General features: G+C 60.0%; 2 protein-coding genes across 2 annotated transcripts in view; one reads left to right on the top strand and one right to left on the bottom strand.

Annotated features, from left to right (window-relative positions):
• The window catches only part of SPPL2B (signal peptide peptidase like 2B), a 13,378-nt gene extending 2,511 nt beyond the window's left edge, over positions 1-10,867 (bottom strand). The window contains 10 exon segments of the mRNA XM_007951005.1: positions 1-56; positions 719-800; positions 1,969-2,085; positions 2,261-2,357; positions 2,852-2,994; positions 3,329-3,468; positions 3,913-4,002; positions 4,812-4,994; positions 5,437-5,556; positions 10,805-10,867. Coding sequence (XP_007949196.1) covers positions 1-56; positions 719-800; positions 1,969-2,085; positions 2,261-2,357; positions 2,852-2,994; positions 3,329-3,468; positions 3,913-4,002; positions 4,812-4,994; positions 5,437-5,556; positions 10,805-10,867 — 1,091 coding nt within the window.
• Positions 10,868-11,002: 135 nt separating this feature from the next.
• Positions 11,003-16,298, top strand: part of LINGO3 (leucine rich repeat and Ig domain containing 3) — a 30,284-nt gene continuing 24,988 nt past the window's right edge. Inside the window, exons 1-3 of the mRNA XM_042782325.1 lie at positions 11,003-11,008; positions 11,092-11,182; positions 13,249-13,320. Coding sequence (XP_042638259.1) covers positions 11,003-11,008; positions 11,092-11,182; positions 13,249-13,320 — 169 coding nt within the window. The remainder of the gene's footprint in view (positions 11,009-11,091; positions 11,183-13,248; positions 13,321-16,298) is intronic.

The following is a 16,298-nucleotide window of genomic DNA, read 5'->3' as shown; positions in this document are numbered from 1 at the left end:
ATGAAGACGAAGAAGACGTCATAGATAAATAGCACCAGCAGCAGCAGCGTGCAGGCCTGGGGGCAGACGCCTGTGAGAGGCCCGCCAGCATCTGCAGGTTCTGTGGGCCCCGGCCCACCCCACCCCTGCGTGGAAACCACCCCCAGGACCTGTGGCCCTGCTTCTTCGACTTCTCTTCTCCCAGAGAAGGTTCAATCCTTCTCCGTCTGGATGACGCTTTAACTAGAGACCCAGAGCAGGACAACTCGGCCTGAGGGAGCCCAAGCTGGCTGGGGCGCTCCTGCAGGAGGCAGGAGATGTGAAGTGAGAAGGTGGGGGACGCTGTGCCCACGGGGCCCCGGCACCGAGGGCCCTGACCCTGAAGGGCCTGACAGCTGCTGTCTGCTGGGCACGTGGGGCTCCCGACCCCCGGGGCCTGACGGCTGCCCTGTGCTCCTGCAGGTTCTGAGCTCTGAGCGGGAGGAGCCCGGGGTGCACAGGAGGCCGGTGCGGTGCTGGGGCGGGTCTGTGCCCTCTCAGACCTTGCTCCTCTCTCCACTCAGGCAGGTGTCCCCAGGACAGAAGCGCCTGCAGGCCCTGTCTGGGCTCTGATCACGTGTCCCTCAGGTCAAGGATATGGGGACTGCCACCACTATGTGCTCAGCTCCAAGCTGGCTGCTCAGGGACGGGCAAAGGGCCCCACCAGGACGGAGGCTGCCCACCTGCCGCGGCGTCTCACCTTGAATGTAGGCAGGCGGATGGTTTTCAGCATGTAGAGACAGAAGGCAACGCCCAGGGCGTCCTGCAGGACCCAGGCCCACCTGGGGGAAAGACAGATGTCAGTGCCAGGCGCAGGCTTTGTCCTGCACCAACACGCCACAACCACAGCAGCAACCCCACTTCTCGGGGCCTTGGCCTCTGACCATCAGAGGCCCAGACCGAGCATGTGACAGGGGGACACACATGTAACGCTGTGAAGCACGGCTCAGAGGCAGCAGAGGGCTGTGTTGAGCACTGGGGACACAGCTCACAGGACAGATGTGTGGGGTGGATGTGCCCACCCGTCCCCATGCTGACTGGGAACAATGTTCCCCTTCATGATGGCGGTTTTCACCTGAGACCCAGAGTGGGGACAAGGAAGAACCTTCCCACGTGCCAGACTCAACTTTGTGACAACTGGCTTCAAGCCACATGGGGAAAACAGGAGCTCCTGTCAGCCAGCTTCCAACACAGCCTCCGAGCCCAGAGGGGTGGGGCTGTGGCTGGCCTTGGTGAGCCCCGAGTCTGAGGCCTTTAAGCCTTGGGGTACAGGCTGGGCACAGCAGATGTGTCCAGGTTTCCCCGAGTGGCTACGGGGACAGACTGCAGACATGGCAGGCAACAGGCCCAGTGCGCCCACTCACAGCCTGGCCAGCAGCCGAAGTTCCCAGAAACATGTTCACACTGCTGAGGCCCACGTGGGTTCCTGGCACTACTGAGGGGCCCCCCATCTCCCCATCTGTACGATCCTGAGGTGGGGCACCCCTCCCCCCACCCCCAGCTCCTCTGGCTTGAGCCACGGGCACCCGTGACCCTCTGCGCTGGGCCATGGGGAAACTTGTTGGCTCTGAGTCTCCCTGGCTGGGACCCTCTGAGGGGCTCCTGTTTTCTGTGCGGCGAGATCTCCAAATGTCCCTGTCAGCCCAGAGACTATATAGCTTGGTGCCTGGCGGCAGGAGCGGCGTCTCACATGCAGATTCCAATCACATTCATGGCACCGAAGGAGACAGGCGCGCAGCCGCCACCCGCCGGGGCCGCAGCCAGCACCTGGAGGCTGCACCGCCACCGAGGCGGGGGTAGTTTTAATAAGCGAGGTGCTGACCTGGCCCGGGCTGCTCCCGATGGCCTCAGGGGCCCGGGGCTGCCCAGTGCAAACCTGACCGGTGCATGTGAGGACAGCGTCCCCGCCCCCTCCCCGTCCGGCCACCGCCACCCCCAGGCCACACTCACTGGTCCTCGTTGCGGAAGATGCCCCACACCACGCTGACGGCGACGCAGGCCAGTGCCAGCAGCAGCATGCGGACCTGCGGGCGCTTGTGGAAGTAGGGCAGGCTGTTGTCGGGGAGCCTGTGGGCGGGAGCGGGTGTGAGGCCCCCACCACGCCCCAAAACGAGGGCCCCCTGCTCCCCCTGCCAAGCCATCCCGTCCGCCCGCATCCCACCCCCGTCTGAACCTCCAGCGCCCTGCCCTGCCCTGGACTCCACTGCTGGGGCCCAGGGAGCAGCGGGAGGCCTGGGCGCACCTGCACCTGCCGAGGGGCAGCCTGCGGACCAGGGGCGCCAGGCAACTGTAGAGGCCAATGGAAGAGGCCAGGCAGAAGATTCCAATGACGGCATAGACTGTGGTGGGCAGAGCGGCCATGAGGGGCTGGCCAGCCACCCTGCTCCCACCCAGGAAGGGCTGTGCGAGCCCCAGCGGAGCCCGCCACGGCTCAGTGACTGCGGCGCTGATGGAAGGCCAGGCAGCGGGGCCCTGAATCAGGCCCTTGTTGCAGCGGCCACCGTGGGACAAGGCCTCCATTCACGGCCCTGCAGCTGGCCGCTCAGGCAGAAACAAGCTCTCAGGGTCTCCCGACAGGTGGGCCCCGGGGCTGGGCCTGAGCAGCCCCCCCCATCAGGATGAAGCCTGCGGGGCACTGAGGTGGCCAAAGACTCAGGGGAGCAGTCCCCCCACTGAGGGCCAGTTCTGGGGTCAGGGTCCTGGAAGTGGTTGGGGCCTGGGGAAGGTTAGGGTCCCAGGGGGGAGGTCAGGGTCCAGCGTGGGGTGGGGTCCTGGGGGTGGGGGTGCTGGGGAGGCTGGGGTCCCTGGTGAGCGGGCAGGGTCCGGGGCGCACCGAGCTGGTCGTAGAAGCAGTAGAGCAGCACCAGCATGGAGCAGCACATGACCACGAACACGCAGATCATGACGGGGGTCACGTCCACCGCCTCGTCGTCCTGCTTGTCGGGCCCGTCGTCCCGCTTGTGCTTCATGTACCTCCTGGAGGACACGGGGGCAGAGTGGCTCGCGCAGCTCTCAGGGAGCGAGGGCCCCACCCGCATCCCACCTCCAGGTGTCTCGGCAGCGGGGCCCTTGGCCTGTGAACAAGGCCCCCAGGTGTGTGCACAGAGGCCTCATACCAGAAGGTTCTCTGGGTAAGTGGCGAGCGGAAGCTAGGACGTCCCTCTTTTCAGCAGCCCTGCCACTTCCATGTCCTCCCTCCCACAGTGCTAGAGGATGCAACTCGCCAGAGGGGGAGGATGTGTACACACACAACATACACGCATGTCCACGACACACACACACACACGGCCCGCCTGCATGGGGCACTCACTTCTTCACATCCCGGCTTCCTGCCCAGTAGCCCCCGATGGCGACGGTACCCACGGCCATGATGAAGATGATGACCATGTTGTAGTCCAGCACGGGCTCGTTGGGCGCGTACAGCGCCGCCTTCACTGCTCGACCGAAACTCTGCCACGGGGAACACGTCAGGGCTTAGCGCCAGGGCCGCGCTCCTCCCGGCGCTCCAGCAACCCTGTCCCCAAGTCTGTCCCCTGCCCCTGCAGAAAGCTGAAGCCACGTGTTGACATGGGGCTGGGAGACCCTGTCCCGGGGACCTCCTCTCCCCCACCACCCCCGTTCTGATGGGAACACCCTGCCATGGCCAGGACAGGACAAAAGCGCCCTCTCATTCATGTAACCACAAACGCTGATCCCAGACGCCTGCACGTGTGTGCACGGATGTGTATGCACCAAGCGTGTGCATGTATGTACACGTGTGTGCACGGATGTGTATGCACCAAGTGTGTGCATGTACGCACACGTGTATGCGCATATATGGGCATGGGTGTGTACGCAGGTGACAGCTGGGGGACCCCTCGAGCTCAGAGCGGGAGGAAGATACTGGGGGCCCACCTTGAAGATGTCCAGTGCGTCCCGGTGGCTGAGCAGGGCCACGGGAATGCCAATCTCTTCGTACTGCGTCTTGTTGCCTGCGGGAGGCACCTGGACGCCAAGAGGGGGAGGGAAGGCCCGGGGCTGGCAAAGGCCCTTACACGAGAGGTGGACACTGCTGATGTCTGGGGCTGGAGCAGGGTCCCCCTGAGCCTGTCTCTGCTGTTAGCAACCACTGGGCGGGGACGCCTCTAACAAAGCCGACTCTAGGTGAGATACTTCAGCAGAGAAACGTGTCAGAAACGGGTCCTCTCCGAAGGGCCAGTTTCCAGAACCTCCTCGTGAGGTCAGGTCCTCCTGGTCTAAGCTCTGCCTGACGGCCGTGACTGCCCCAGCCCTGGCCCCAGCCTGCACTGAAAGCTCCATGCAGACAGGAGGGGCAGAGATGGTAGCTTGTCTGTGCTCAGAGCCAGGCTCTGTGGGGACCACGTCTGACACCTGTCCCCAAAGCAGAACTGGCCCCAGCAGAGCAGAGAGGACCCCAACACCTATCTTCGTCTCCCACGGCCCCAGCCCGAGGCCCAGGCCCTGTGAGCACTCGGCATCCCCGGACACACCCATCTCTCTTTCTGTCCCTACAGCCACCAGGACCCTGATCTGCTCCCCTCCAAACACAGGAAGGGACCAGAACCACAGGAAGGGGTAGACCCGTGGGGGGAATCAGCCCTGGTATACAACCCCTGTTCCCACCAGCTCCTCTGGCCACCGTCTAGCTCCTTGGCAGTGCCAGGACCAGCCTGCCTCACTCACCTCAGCCTCTCATCTGGTGTCCTCCCCCCAGGCAGCAGGGCCCTGGCACCAGGACAGATCCTGGCCCAGACGGGCTAAGAAGGTGACTGTGCCCACAAGGCCACACGTACCAGCTTCTCCCGGCTGACGACGAGCAGCCCACGGGCCCCGCCGCCCTGGGCCAGCCGCACTTTCTCGTAGAAGGTGCAGTTGCCCCGCGCCACCAGTGGGATCTGGTTACTGAAGCCCCCGGCAGGGAGGTCAGCGGGTGAGCAGAGCACGGAGGCCGACCAGTCCCGAAGCTGCAGCAGAGGCTAGGGGACAGGGGCTGTGGTCACATGCTGCACAGGACACTGGGACCCACCCTGGGCCAGCTGGGTCCACAAGCGGGGCAGGGGGGCAGGGGGACAGGCCACGGGCTGCGGAGCGAGCTGCCTTTGTGGGAAAGATGTGACTCACCCGTCATTGAGGCCCTCGTGGTGTCTTTACCCCAACGCCTCGGGGCCGTACCAAGCGAGGTGAGGGGCTGGAGTCGTACCTGCCCCATGAAGCCCACCCTGCTATGCCCTCGGGCTCTGGAGTCAGCAGCCCATAGCTCCCACCCATGTTCCGATGAACTGGAAGCCTTGTCCCCGTGTCCCAGCCGCTCACCAAGCTGTCCCTTCCCCTGGGCTCTGAGAGGCAGGTGGTTCCCCAGGGCCCCCCTTGGTTTCCTCAGACAGATCCCTCCCACCCCTGTGAGCTGTGAGCACTCACCGCTTTGCCAAGGTCATGTGGCAGGTGTGCCCACTGTGGGTTGTAGAGGACACAGTAGTCCCGGCCTCGGGGGCCACCAAACTCTGACACCACGTGTACCATTCCGTACTCACAGGCCACCTGCAGGGTGGGTAGCCAGTGTCAGGAGAGCCCCCAGGATTGGATGGGCCCTGGAGGAAGGTCTAGGGTGTTTGGTGAAGGGTGGCCTCTGAGACTCATCAGGTTTGGGGACAGGTGGTGACCTGGCCACAGGGAGGGGAGAGTGGCAGGGAAGGTGAGACAGACAGCCTCCCTGGACCCAGCTGACCTGTCTGTCCCCACTACCACCACCCCGCTGGCTCCTAAATCTCCATGTCTGTGACAGGGGGTCACCCGCCTTCTGGGACCCTCTGGGTTACAAAGCCTGGGGACAGCTGGAGGCACTCCTAGGAGGTGGGACAGCAGGGCCACAAGAGCAACCCCAGGCTCCCTGCAGGGTGTTGTGTGACCACTTCAGGCCCCCAACAGGCTCGAGGGTGCTGCCCTGCACCACGTGCCAGTGTGGCAGCTGGCTGGGGCTCAGGTGGTCCCTCCAGCCAGCACGACAGCAGGTCATATCACCCCCACACCTGGTACCAGACTGGAGTGCTCATGACGCCCTTCCACCTGCCCCCCACAGCTCCCCTCTGTGTGCCAGCTCCAGGCAAAGGGCTCAGGATCCCCAAGGCCAGGGCACCGGGACAGTGGTGGCAGTCTCATGGCATCAGGGCCCACGTCCTTGCTGCTTTGTCATGCATGAGCCAGGACACAGGGCCTGTGGCAGCCCCGTCTCTGGGTCTGGGAAGATCCCCCCAGGCCTGCCAGCGGGACAGGGGTGTGCCCCGGGAGGGAAAGCCTGGTGCTACACACTGTGTCATGTGCAAACCCTGGGAGTCCCTGTTCTCTGTGGGCTCGAGTGCACAGCTCCTTGGAGGCCTCCTGGGTCCTGTCCTGGTGACAAACAGGTAGTAACTGCTCCCATGGCCTGGACGAGGCTGCAGAAGAGCCCTGCTGACGCAGCGGGAGTCACTCTGCCGAGTAGTGGCTAAGATGGGGTGTTTGAGATGACCCAAGTTCTCTTAGACCCCAAGGCAGGATCAGGAGACCCTGCCACCAGCTCTCCCCACGTAAGGACACCCCTCAGGCAGCCGTACACCCTTCCCCACAGACCCGGCGGAGAGTCATAGCTCAGTATCCAGCCAGGCTCTGGGCCTGCCTCTCCAACGGAGTCAGAAGCCCACAGGCCAAACTGGCCTGACTCCTGCTTCTGTTTTACTGGCATAGGGCTGTGGCCACTTGTGTATCCACAGTCTGTGCCTGTTTTCACACCATGACAGAGCTGAGCAGTTGCAAAAGAGATGGCATGCCTGCAGAGCAGAAAGTGTTGACCTCAGCCAGCTACCCAGAGGGACCGAGTAGTTGATCCTGCGGGCTTGGGACCATAGTCACAGGGGACATCAAGCTCAATTGGCATAACATACTATACAAAACATTGTTCCACCTACTACTTTGGCGAGTAGCGACTAGGATCTTAAAAGCTAGCAAGCTGCCATCTAGATACAACAACGGGTCTCTCCTCGTCAAGAAGAAAGAAGAAAACCAAAATTAATGGAAACAATCAGTCCTAGCGACTGGTACACCATCCGATCTGCAACCTATACAACTATGAGACCAGAAGAACTAGACGGTGCCCAGCTACCACTGCCATCCACTTGGAAGGGATGTAGGAGATCCTGCATAAAGAGGGAGAACAATGTGGAACAAAACTCAAAATCATTTGGAGGCAAAAAAAAAAAAAAGGTGGGGACCAGGTTTGCTGGTACAATAGAGCCTGGTGGAACCACTGAGACTATGGACCTTAGCTGCCCCTCAGGTCTGGAATTGAACCCGCACCTGTGGTTTCCAGCCAAACAAAGTACAGGCATGTGAGTTAAACATTTACCTCAAGTAGACACACACCCTGGAGAGAACAATCATGGGAGAAGGAAGGGCTGCTTATGCACAGGGAGATAGCTCAGGGTGCAGAAGAGTATGAAGGGATGGACACTGGGAAGAGGTAACTATGGGGAGGAAGTGGGAGGGGAGCTGCTGCATTGTAAATTTTGGTCAGTGACAAAGTATATGTGAACTGCTGTATGAAAAGTGAATTTACTCTGTAAATCTTCACCCAAATCAAAATAAAATTAAAAAAAAAAAAAAGTGTTGACTACCCGACCCTTCCCACAGCAACTTCTGAGGCTTGCTCCACGGGATCCGGACTGTGGCTGCAACGTCCCAATTGTGTACTATGGACATTGATAGAAAGTTTCTTTTAAAGAGGTTGTTTGAGGGAGCAAAAACAGGCTTCAGATGGCCCTCCCTCCAATTTACAAAGCAAACTGACTTCCCCTCGACAAAAGACCCCACAGTCTTCCTGCTTGCTACGTTATGGGGACTACAAGACGTTCTTCAAAAGGACAGTCTACAAAGCCCTGGCTCTAGTCTGCTCCGTCCATCTCTGGAGACCCAGAAATACCCAGGATAGGCCCAAAGGTGAGGGCTCTGCCTTCTCACGGGTCACAGTTCCAAGCTGATAAAGAACGTCAAGGGAAACTAAGAAGGAAGACCACAGAAGACCTGATGCCTTTGAGCTATGGGGCTGCTGAAGAATATGCAGTGTGCCACAGACCGTCAGAGCCAACCAGTGTGTCTGGGAAAGAGGACAGCCAGCATGCTGCTTGGGGTAAGGATGGCGAGGCCTTGCCTCTTGTACTTTGGACGTGTGATCAGGAGGGACCAGTCCTGGAGCAGGATGTCTTGCTGGGTAAAGTGGAGCATCGGCGAAAAGGGGACGGCCCTCAATGAGATGGACCGACACCATGGCTGCCACGAGGGGCTCAAGCACGGCAGTGACCGTGAGGGTGGGGCAGGACCGGGCGGTGTTTTGTTTGTTGTACACGGGGTCACTATGAGTCAGAGTCGACTCAAGGGCACCCAACAGCACAAAGAAGCTACACAATCAGCGTGAAAGTGGTCAACATCAGAGGACACAGAGGAGCCAGGCTACGGAGTCCTTCTTCAAGAAAACCCATGAAGCCAACCCCAGCTCATGGCGTCCCCAGTGCGTCAGAGCAGAACTGCACGTCATAGGCTTTTAGTGGCTGAGTGTTGCAGGCAAGTCACCAGGCCTTTCTTCTGAGGGGCCTCTGGGTGGACGTGAACGTCTAGCCTGCTGGGGAGCAACTGAGCACGTTCACCCAATACCCACCCAGAGACTGCTCCTGCTATGATGACTTGGTGAGTTCTGGGTGGGGGTAAAACCATAAGGACCCAGGAACCGTGCAAACAAAGATGTTAGGGTGGAGGAGGGGCTGGGGGGCAGGTGGAGGGGGCAAAGGGGCAGCCTTCATACTCTGCCTCATCCATGTTTCATATACTGGGGGAGGAGGGTAGCATCAGGACAGGTCACAACCCTCACCCTGGGCCCATGAACTCTGGACTGCCAGCAAGCACACTACGCCCAGTGGGAAAGTTCATCTTACTCCTGGGAGCCAGGACTCAGACACACATTTCCACATGACTCACGAGACGCCCCCGGCACTGGGACAATGCCCACGAGGGGCCTCACCAGGGTTCAGGGAGCAGGGCCCAGCATGCTCCCCGAGCATCTCAGAGACCCTCTGTGGCTCCCCTTACCCAGGATAAAGTCTGAACAAAGTGCCAACTGCCCAGCACCACAAGCACTCCAGGGATTCTGGCCACACTGACCCTCTGGCTGCAGACACGCCCCCAGCCCCACCAGCCCCCATCAGGCCTATCTGAAGGGTCTCCCTTCTTTGAGTGTCAGCTCTCTCCAAGCACGAGGCCATGCTATACACATAGTCCTCAAATTATCACCAGCTCTGTGGCTCCTGGCCTTGCTCATGCTCCCACTGCCTGCAACACCCTTCCCCTTCCCTCCAGACCTGGCAAAGCCCTATTCATCTTTCCCAACCCTCCTCGGGTGTCAGTGCTTCTGAAAAACCTCCCCAGGTGAATCTACCAGTCGCACGTGCACGGCATTCCCACAATCCCTCATCCATCTCTAGCTCTTGGAATCTCCCTGCAAACATCCTGAGCTAAATTTATGTCCCTGCCTTCAAGCTGCTCACAGACTGGTGAGGAAGACTAAGAAGGTGGCCCACCTTCTTATTCAGGGCTACAACTGGGGCAGCAACGGGTGCTGGGGTGGGCGGTCCCAGAGACCTTCTGAGAGGGAGGAGCAGGCAAGTGGAGACCAGAAGGATGACCAGCGGTGAACCAGGCCAGGGGTGGAGGAGGGGAATTCGGGGGTAACCAGCATCCTGTCCCAGAGGGAAGGAGAGAGTGGCTCTGTGAACAATCAGATCACAAAGTCCTTTCTAAAGGTGACAACGAACCACACGAAGGCTCTCATCAGGATGCCACAACATCTGAAGGTCTTGACAAAGATCACTCCTGCTGCAGGAGAACGGATGGGGGAGGGGCGGGAGGGGTCCCTAGGAGAGCAGAGGGGAGCCCTAGCAGTGGTGCTAGTGGTGGGCAGGTTCCCGAGACCGTCAGGGAGGAGGATTCAAGGTTAATGAGCAGCAGCGAGGACCCACGGCGCACCATTCCCAGAGCTGCTGCGTAACCCGGGAGAGAAGGGAGGTTTGGAAAAGAGACGCACTTAGGGCAGTGAGCAGGAGCTATCTCGCCACCCCAGCCTCGAGAGAAGCTGAGACCCTTGACGTTAAACGACTAGTAACACACTGAGTCCTCGTTCAATTCACGCAATTCCACCGCTGTCCCCCCTTTTGCAGATGAGCAACTGGCGCTCAAAGCAGGGAATTCCCTTTACCCAAGGTCACGGAGTAAAAGATGGGGCGGGGGATTCCCCCCACTGCAGGGCTGGGTTCTTAGCCGCCCCTCCACGAGCCAGGCACGTAGCTGGCCCCCGCCGGTGGTAGCAGCATGCCCATTTCCCATAAGGAGAAACTGAGACTCAGAAAGGCGCAGCCACCGGGCCAAGGCCGCAGAGCCAGAGAGGGGCGTTGCGGGCGGTTGTTGGGGAAGACCCCGAGAAACGGCAGGACTCGGGGAGGAGAAGACCTGGGGTTCACAAACTTCAGCCCCGGCCGAAAGTGTGTGACGCTGCAGCCAGGGGTGGATTTCCGTAGTGAGGAAGGGAGAGGAGCCGGGGAAGGGCCCGCAAGGTCACTTCGAGCCCCAGACCCACAGGACCGAGCACGGGGGGCGCGGGTCCCCAAGGCTGCCCCCCAAGTCGGGCTGGGCCGAGTCCCGCAAGGGTCCCCAGGGGCGCGGGACAAGGAGAGTGGCAGCCTGCGGAGTGCCGGGCGGGCGCAGCCCTCACCTGGGCCGCGAGCAGCAGCAAAGCCGCCCCGAGCCGCGCCAGCGCCAGCGCCGCCGCCGCCATATCGGCTGGTCCCCGCCGCAGCCGTCGGCTGATGTTTCCCAGCAACGCCCCGGGGCTGTGCGGCGCCTGTGCGCTCGTGGGTGACGTCAAAGGGCGCGCCCGCGGCGCCTGCGCAGAGTGGCGCGACGCGACAAGATGGCGGTGAGCGCGCGGCGGGGCCCAGGCGGGCGGCGCGGGGCCGGCGGGGCGCGCTATCCGCCTTACGCGCTCTGCTTTCCCTGTAGGACAAAGAGAAGAAGAAGAAGGAGAGCATCTTGGACCTGTCCAAGTACATCGACAAGACGATCCGGGTGAAGTTTCAGGGAGGCCGAGAAGGTGAGGCAGCCGCCGCCAGCACCTCCCTTGATAATTTAAAATAACTAACAACAAAGCCAATAAGATTTTAAGTCTTAGGCAACGCTTCTGCTGTTTACGCACTGCCTTATGCGTTGCATACGAACTAACTCGTCAAATCCTCCTAACAACGCCGGGAGGTAGATGCAGTTGGGTCCATTTTCAGGTGGGGAAACTGAGGCACGGAGCGGGGAACAAACTTAAACCAAACTCCCAGTGGCCCAGCCGGGATTGGGGTTCACAAGTTTGCCACCTTTGTGGCTCTGTTCCTCAGCTCCCGCCCAGGAGGCTTCCGTTCCAGCTCCGTCTTCTCCCCGAGTTTCTCAGCCTCTGCACTGCCGACAGGGCGGCCAGAGCGTTTTCTGGGGTGGGGCCGTCCTGTGCATTGCAGGGTGTTGAGCAGCATCCCTGGCCCACTCGGTGCCAGTTGCACCCCCTCCCCTAAATCGTGACAACCACAAGTATCTCTAGACATCACCTTGTGTCCCCTGGGGCAAAATCGCTCCTGGTGAAGAACCCCAGTCCTGCAGTCAGTGTCCACTTAGCCAGCCAGCAGAGGGACCTGTGAGAAACAGAACCCGAATCTCTGCTCCTTGCTTAAACCCTCTGTGGCTCCCCATTGTGCCAGCAAAAGCTCAAAGCTGGACCTCTGTGAATTGCATCAAGCGCCTGACAGGCACAGGGCAGGAAGGGCGCTTGTTTGCTCTTGGCCTCGCATACTCTCGCCAGGTGAACTTGCCAGGTGAACCTACTCCCAGTCTGGGAACCTTCCCTGACCCTTAGGTCAGGCCTCTTTGATAAAAGCTCCTGGTAGCACCTGCCAGGAAGAGGTTGGTGGTTTAGAGGTAAGATCCTTGTCTTCCAAACAGGAGACCCAGGTTCCAGTCTGGCCAGTGCCTCTCACACACAGCCCCCACCCGTCTGTCCGCGGAGGCTTGCGTGTTGCTAGGATGCTGAACAGGTTTCAGTAGAGCTTCCAGACTAAGATGGGCTGGGAAGAAAGGCCCGGGGATCAACTTCCAAAACTCATCCAGTGAGAACCCTGTGGACCCCAACTGTCCAGTCCCCAGGCGATTGTGGCAATGACATAGGACCAGGCCGCATTTCATTCTGGTGTGTGTGGGATAGTCTGGGCACCTTGAGGGAGCTCAGAGCAACAAGCTCATGTACTTTGTGGCTTTATGCTCCTAACATGGTGCTTAACTCTGCCCCACGAGAAGCTGTGTTTGGATGGTGAGTTCTCTGAGGGCAGAGCTAGGTTGGGTTCTGCTCACTCGTGGGCAGTTCAGGCTTACTGTGCACCTGGCCCTGTGCCAAGCACCTGGCCTGCATTATTGCCTCTGACGCTGGCCTGAACACTGAGGTGGCAGTCGGGATGTGTAGAGAAGAAAGTAGCCCTGGGGGCACAGTAGTTAGATGCTTAGCTGCTAACCAAACGATTAGTGGTTCAGATTAGTGGTTCAAACCCATCACCCATTCCGAAGGAGAAAGATGAGGCAGTCAGCTTTTGTAAAAATTGACAGCCTTGGAGACCTCTGGGGCAGTTCCACTCTGTCCTCTAGGGGCGCTGTGGGTCGGAATGGAGTCAGTGTCAGTGCGTTTTGTGGAGGAGGAGTCTGACCCAGTCTGGGGGCCCTCCAGGCACAGGATTACACAGCAGGAAGCCACAAAGACCCTGGCTCAGACCTGGGAGGTCAGGTGGCGTCCATACCAGGGGCAGACCGACTTCTCCATTGGGCCAGAGAGGGAATAAATAGCTTCAGTTTCGTGGGCCGTACAGTCCTTGTCCCAGAGACTCACCTCTGCAGTTGCTCATGGGTTTGTCTGCCTACAACCAGCTGTCACTGGGTTTTCAGGTCCCCTCCCCTCATCCCCCCACCCCTGCTGTGTCCCCAGACCCTGTGTCCCCAGGAAGGTGGTCCCTCACATCTGTGTCTTGTGGGGGTGTGAATCTGCCTGGGGCCCAGGCATGGAGGACACTCGTCCAAAGAATGCATGTTGATCTCACGCCCTCTCCTTTCTCTTTTCTCTCTGGTGATTTCTACAAGCCAGTGGAATCCTGAAAGGGTTCGACCCCCTCCTCAACCTCGTGCTTGACGGCACCATCGAATACATGAGAGGTGAGCACAGGCCTCGTCCTTTGTGTCTTGAATCCAGGGGCCTCCGTCTGAGTTACTGGCATGAAGCCAATAGGGGGCCTCCATCTGAGTTACTGGCATGAAGCCAATAGGCGGCCTCCGTCTGAGGTACTGGCATGAAGCCAATAGGGGGCCTCTGTCTGAGGTGCTGGCATGAAGCCAATAGGGGGCCTCCATCTGAGGTGCTGGCATGAAGCCAGCTGGTGGGGCAGCTGCAGAGGTGTTCCATCCCTGCTGCCCCTGGTGCTGCAGGAAAGCCTGCAGTGCTCACAGACCTGGGGCCTCAAAGAACATGTTCTGTTGACACGTTAGGTACATAAGATGTGTCCAGTGTGGTCAGAAGGATGAGAGAGGGCCTGTGGAACCTTCTTTGTGTTCTACCACCCGTCTGTCTGGTTCCTGTGCTGGCAGAGGGTCCAGTCCCTGGCAGCCCCTCCCCCTTTCCAGAGGGCCCTCCCTCCTTTCACTGCCCAGGCTACCTGTCTTCTCCCCTCCCCCTCTTCCTTCTGTCCCCTATTCCTCCCCTTTTCTCCCCGCCCTCCTCTGTGAGGCCCAAGCCCCAGAACCCTTTCCCCAGCCACCCTCAGTGGTCAGGCTGATTAGCTGACACTTTCTGCAGCATGTGGGGTTCCAGAGAGCTAGGAGAGGACTTGGGGCCCCGGCAGAGACTACCAGGCCCTGGCTGAGGGATACTGAGGCCCCGGGAGGATCTTGGCCCTCGGGAGACCAGCTGTGGGCTTGAGACAAGACTGCCTCTAGTTGAAATTTAACAGTAATGTGACCACAGAGGTGTGACACGGGGGGCGGGCAGAGGTGTCCGCAGCAGGGGAGTGTGGTTCAGGCAACTCGCCCAGTCATCTCGAGCACTGGGTGGCCCCTCATTTTTCTTCCTTTACACTGGGTCTCAAGCTGGCCACATTGCCAGTTTGGCCTCCCTGGGTGGGCACTTTTCCTTGTCTCTGAAAGGGCAACCATGTGGGGTCACTGGGAAGCTTGCGTGGGTGTCCTCCTGCACAGGTCTCAGATGTGCACAGTACCTGGCTGCTTCAGCCTCTACCAGGCCCTTCATGCACCGCACACTGGGGGCCCAGCCCCACTGCCAAGGGACTTGTCCACCCACAGAGCAATCCTGCAGTGCAGAGAAGGCCCGACGAGGCCCGACAGTGGCAGAATCTAATCTCAAACCAGGACCCAACTAAACACCCTGAGCTGCCCAGTGTCTCTCTGAGTCTTCTGGGGCTGCAGACAGAAACACCACAGGGGGGCTGTCAGGTACAGGAACTCACTCTCACTTTGGGAGACTCCGCTACCCACTTCCTGGAGCCCATTCTGACTCACAGGGCCCCTAGAGGACAGAGTGGAACTGCCCCAAGGGTTTGTAAGGCTGTCAGTCTTCACAAAAGCAAAGCCCAAACCACACCCACTGTCGTGGAGTCCATTCTGACTCACAGCGCCCCTAGAGGACAGAGTGGAACTGCCCCACGGGGTTTCCAAGGCTGTCAGTCTTCACAGAAGCAAAGCCCAAACCACACCCACTGCTGTGGAGTCCATTCTGACCCACAGCGCCCCTAGAGGACAGAGTGGAACTGTCCCACAGGGTTTCCAAGGCTGTCAGTCTCACAGAGGCAAAGCCCAAACCACACCCACTGTTGTGGAGTCCATTCTGACCCACAGCGCCCCTAGAGGACAGAGTGGAACTGTCCCACAGGGGTTCCTGCAGAGCCACTGGTAGGTTCAGTTCATCGACATTTTGATTTGCAGCAGAGTGCTTTAACTGCTGTGCCACTAGACCTCCTTCAGGAGGCTAGCAGCCAGAATTCAAGGTGTGGGCTCTGGAGAAGGCTGGCTCTGTGGGCTCCGGGTAAGGTCCTTGCCCCGCTCGGGTTCTGTAGGTTCTGTAGCACTCGCTCCTGTCCCTGGGTGAGCTCCCCGCCTTCCCCTGGCTTTGTGCTTGTAGCTCCCTCCGCCTCCTTTGTTCCTTTTGTGTATCTGAGGCTGTTGGGTGTAGGCTGTTGGCCCCATTGATGTAACAAAGGGGAGCCCTGGTGGTGTGAGGGATAACTGGGAAGGTCAGTGGCATCTTCTCTCAGAGAAACCACAGCCTGGGAAACCCTTGGGGGCTGTTGTGTCTTGTCACTTGGGGTTGCTATGAGAAGGAATGGCCTTGACAGCACCCAGCACACTAGCATAAAAACACCAGGACAGGGGTCGGGCAGCTGACGCATGGGGACACGGGCTGATAACAGGCCCCCCCAGCACCACACGCGAACAGCACGGAGGGCTCCTCACCACCCACAACTTCAGAGCCGCGTTCTGCAGGCCTGTGCCGCTGCACGGCCCCGCCACCGACAGCGTCCTTGGCCATGGGTGCGCACGGCAGCCACGGAAACCAGGAGCCCTGCGCGTTGAGTCGGCCATCTGTCTGTGGACTGGCCCCAGGGGCTCTTGGCTCAGTGCCCCCAATTAGTTCTGACCTGGTACTGCCTGCCTCCTCTGGGCCCCATGTCCTCATTGCAGAACGGGGGCAGCTGGGCGGGCTGTTTCCACATTGCTCCTTGCAGCGCTAATGCCCGTGGGGCATCCTGGAGAGGCTTCTAGCCCCGAGGTGGCCTCTGGGAGCGGATGCTCGCACTTGGATTGCCATCTGCCTTCTGAGATCGGGGGTCGGTCCCAGCCCCCTGAAGGATGCGGGGCGGGGAGGTCGTTGCGCAGCCCAGTGTTCCCAGACATCGGCCACCTCACATGCCTCTGGGCCTGGGGCTGCCCTGACCTAGACATAGCCAGGTGTTAAAGGCTACAGTGGGGAGGGCTGGCTGGGTTGTCTCCTGCCTCTGGAGGACAGTCTCATTCTCCTCTTGAGGAAGGACCTTTGTCTCTTTCAACTTTCTTGGGTTGGGTGGCATCCAGCCAATTTCTGACTCCTGACAGCCCCATGGGACAGAGAACTGCCCCATGGGGTT

The sequence above is a fragment of the Orycteropus afer genome, unplaced genomic scaffold (genome assembly GCF_000298275.1).
Source record: "Orycteropus afer afer isolate SDZICR_OR568_19922 unplaced genomic scaffold, OryAfe1.0 scaffold00291, whole genome shotgun sequence".
In the NCBI taxonomy this organism is placed as follows: Eukaryota; Metazoa; Chordata; class Mammalia; order Tubulidentata; family Orycteropodidae; genus Orycteropus; species Orycteropus afer.
This window is presented reverse-complemented; position numbering and strand designations above follow the sequence as displayed.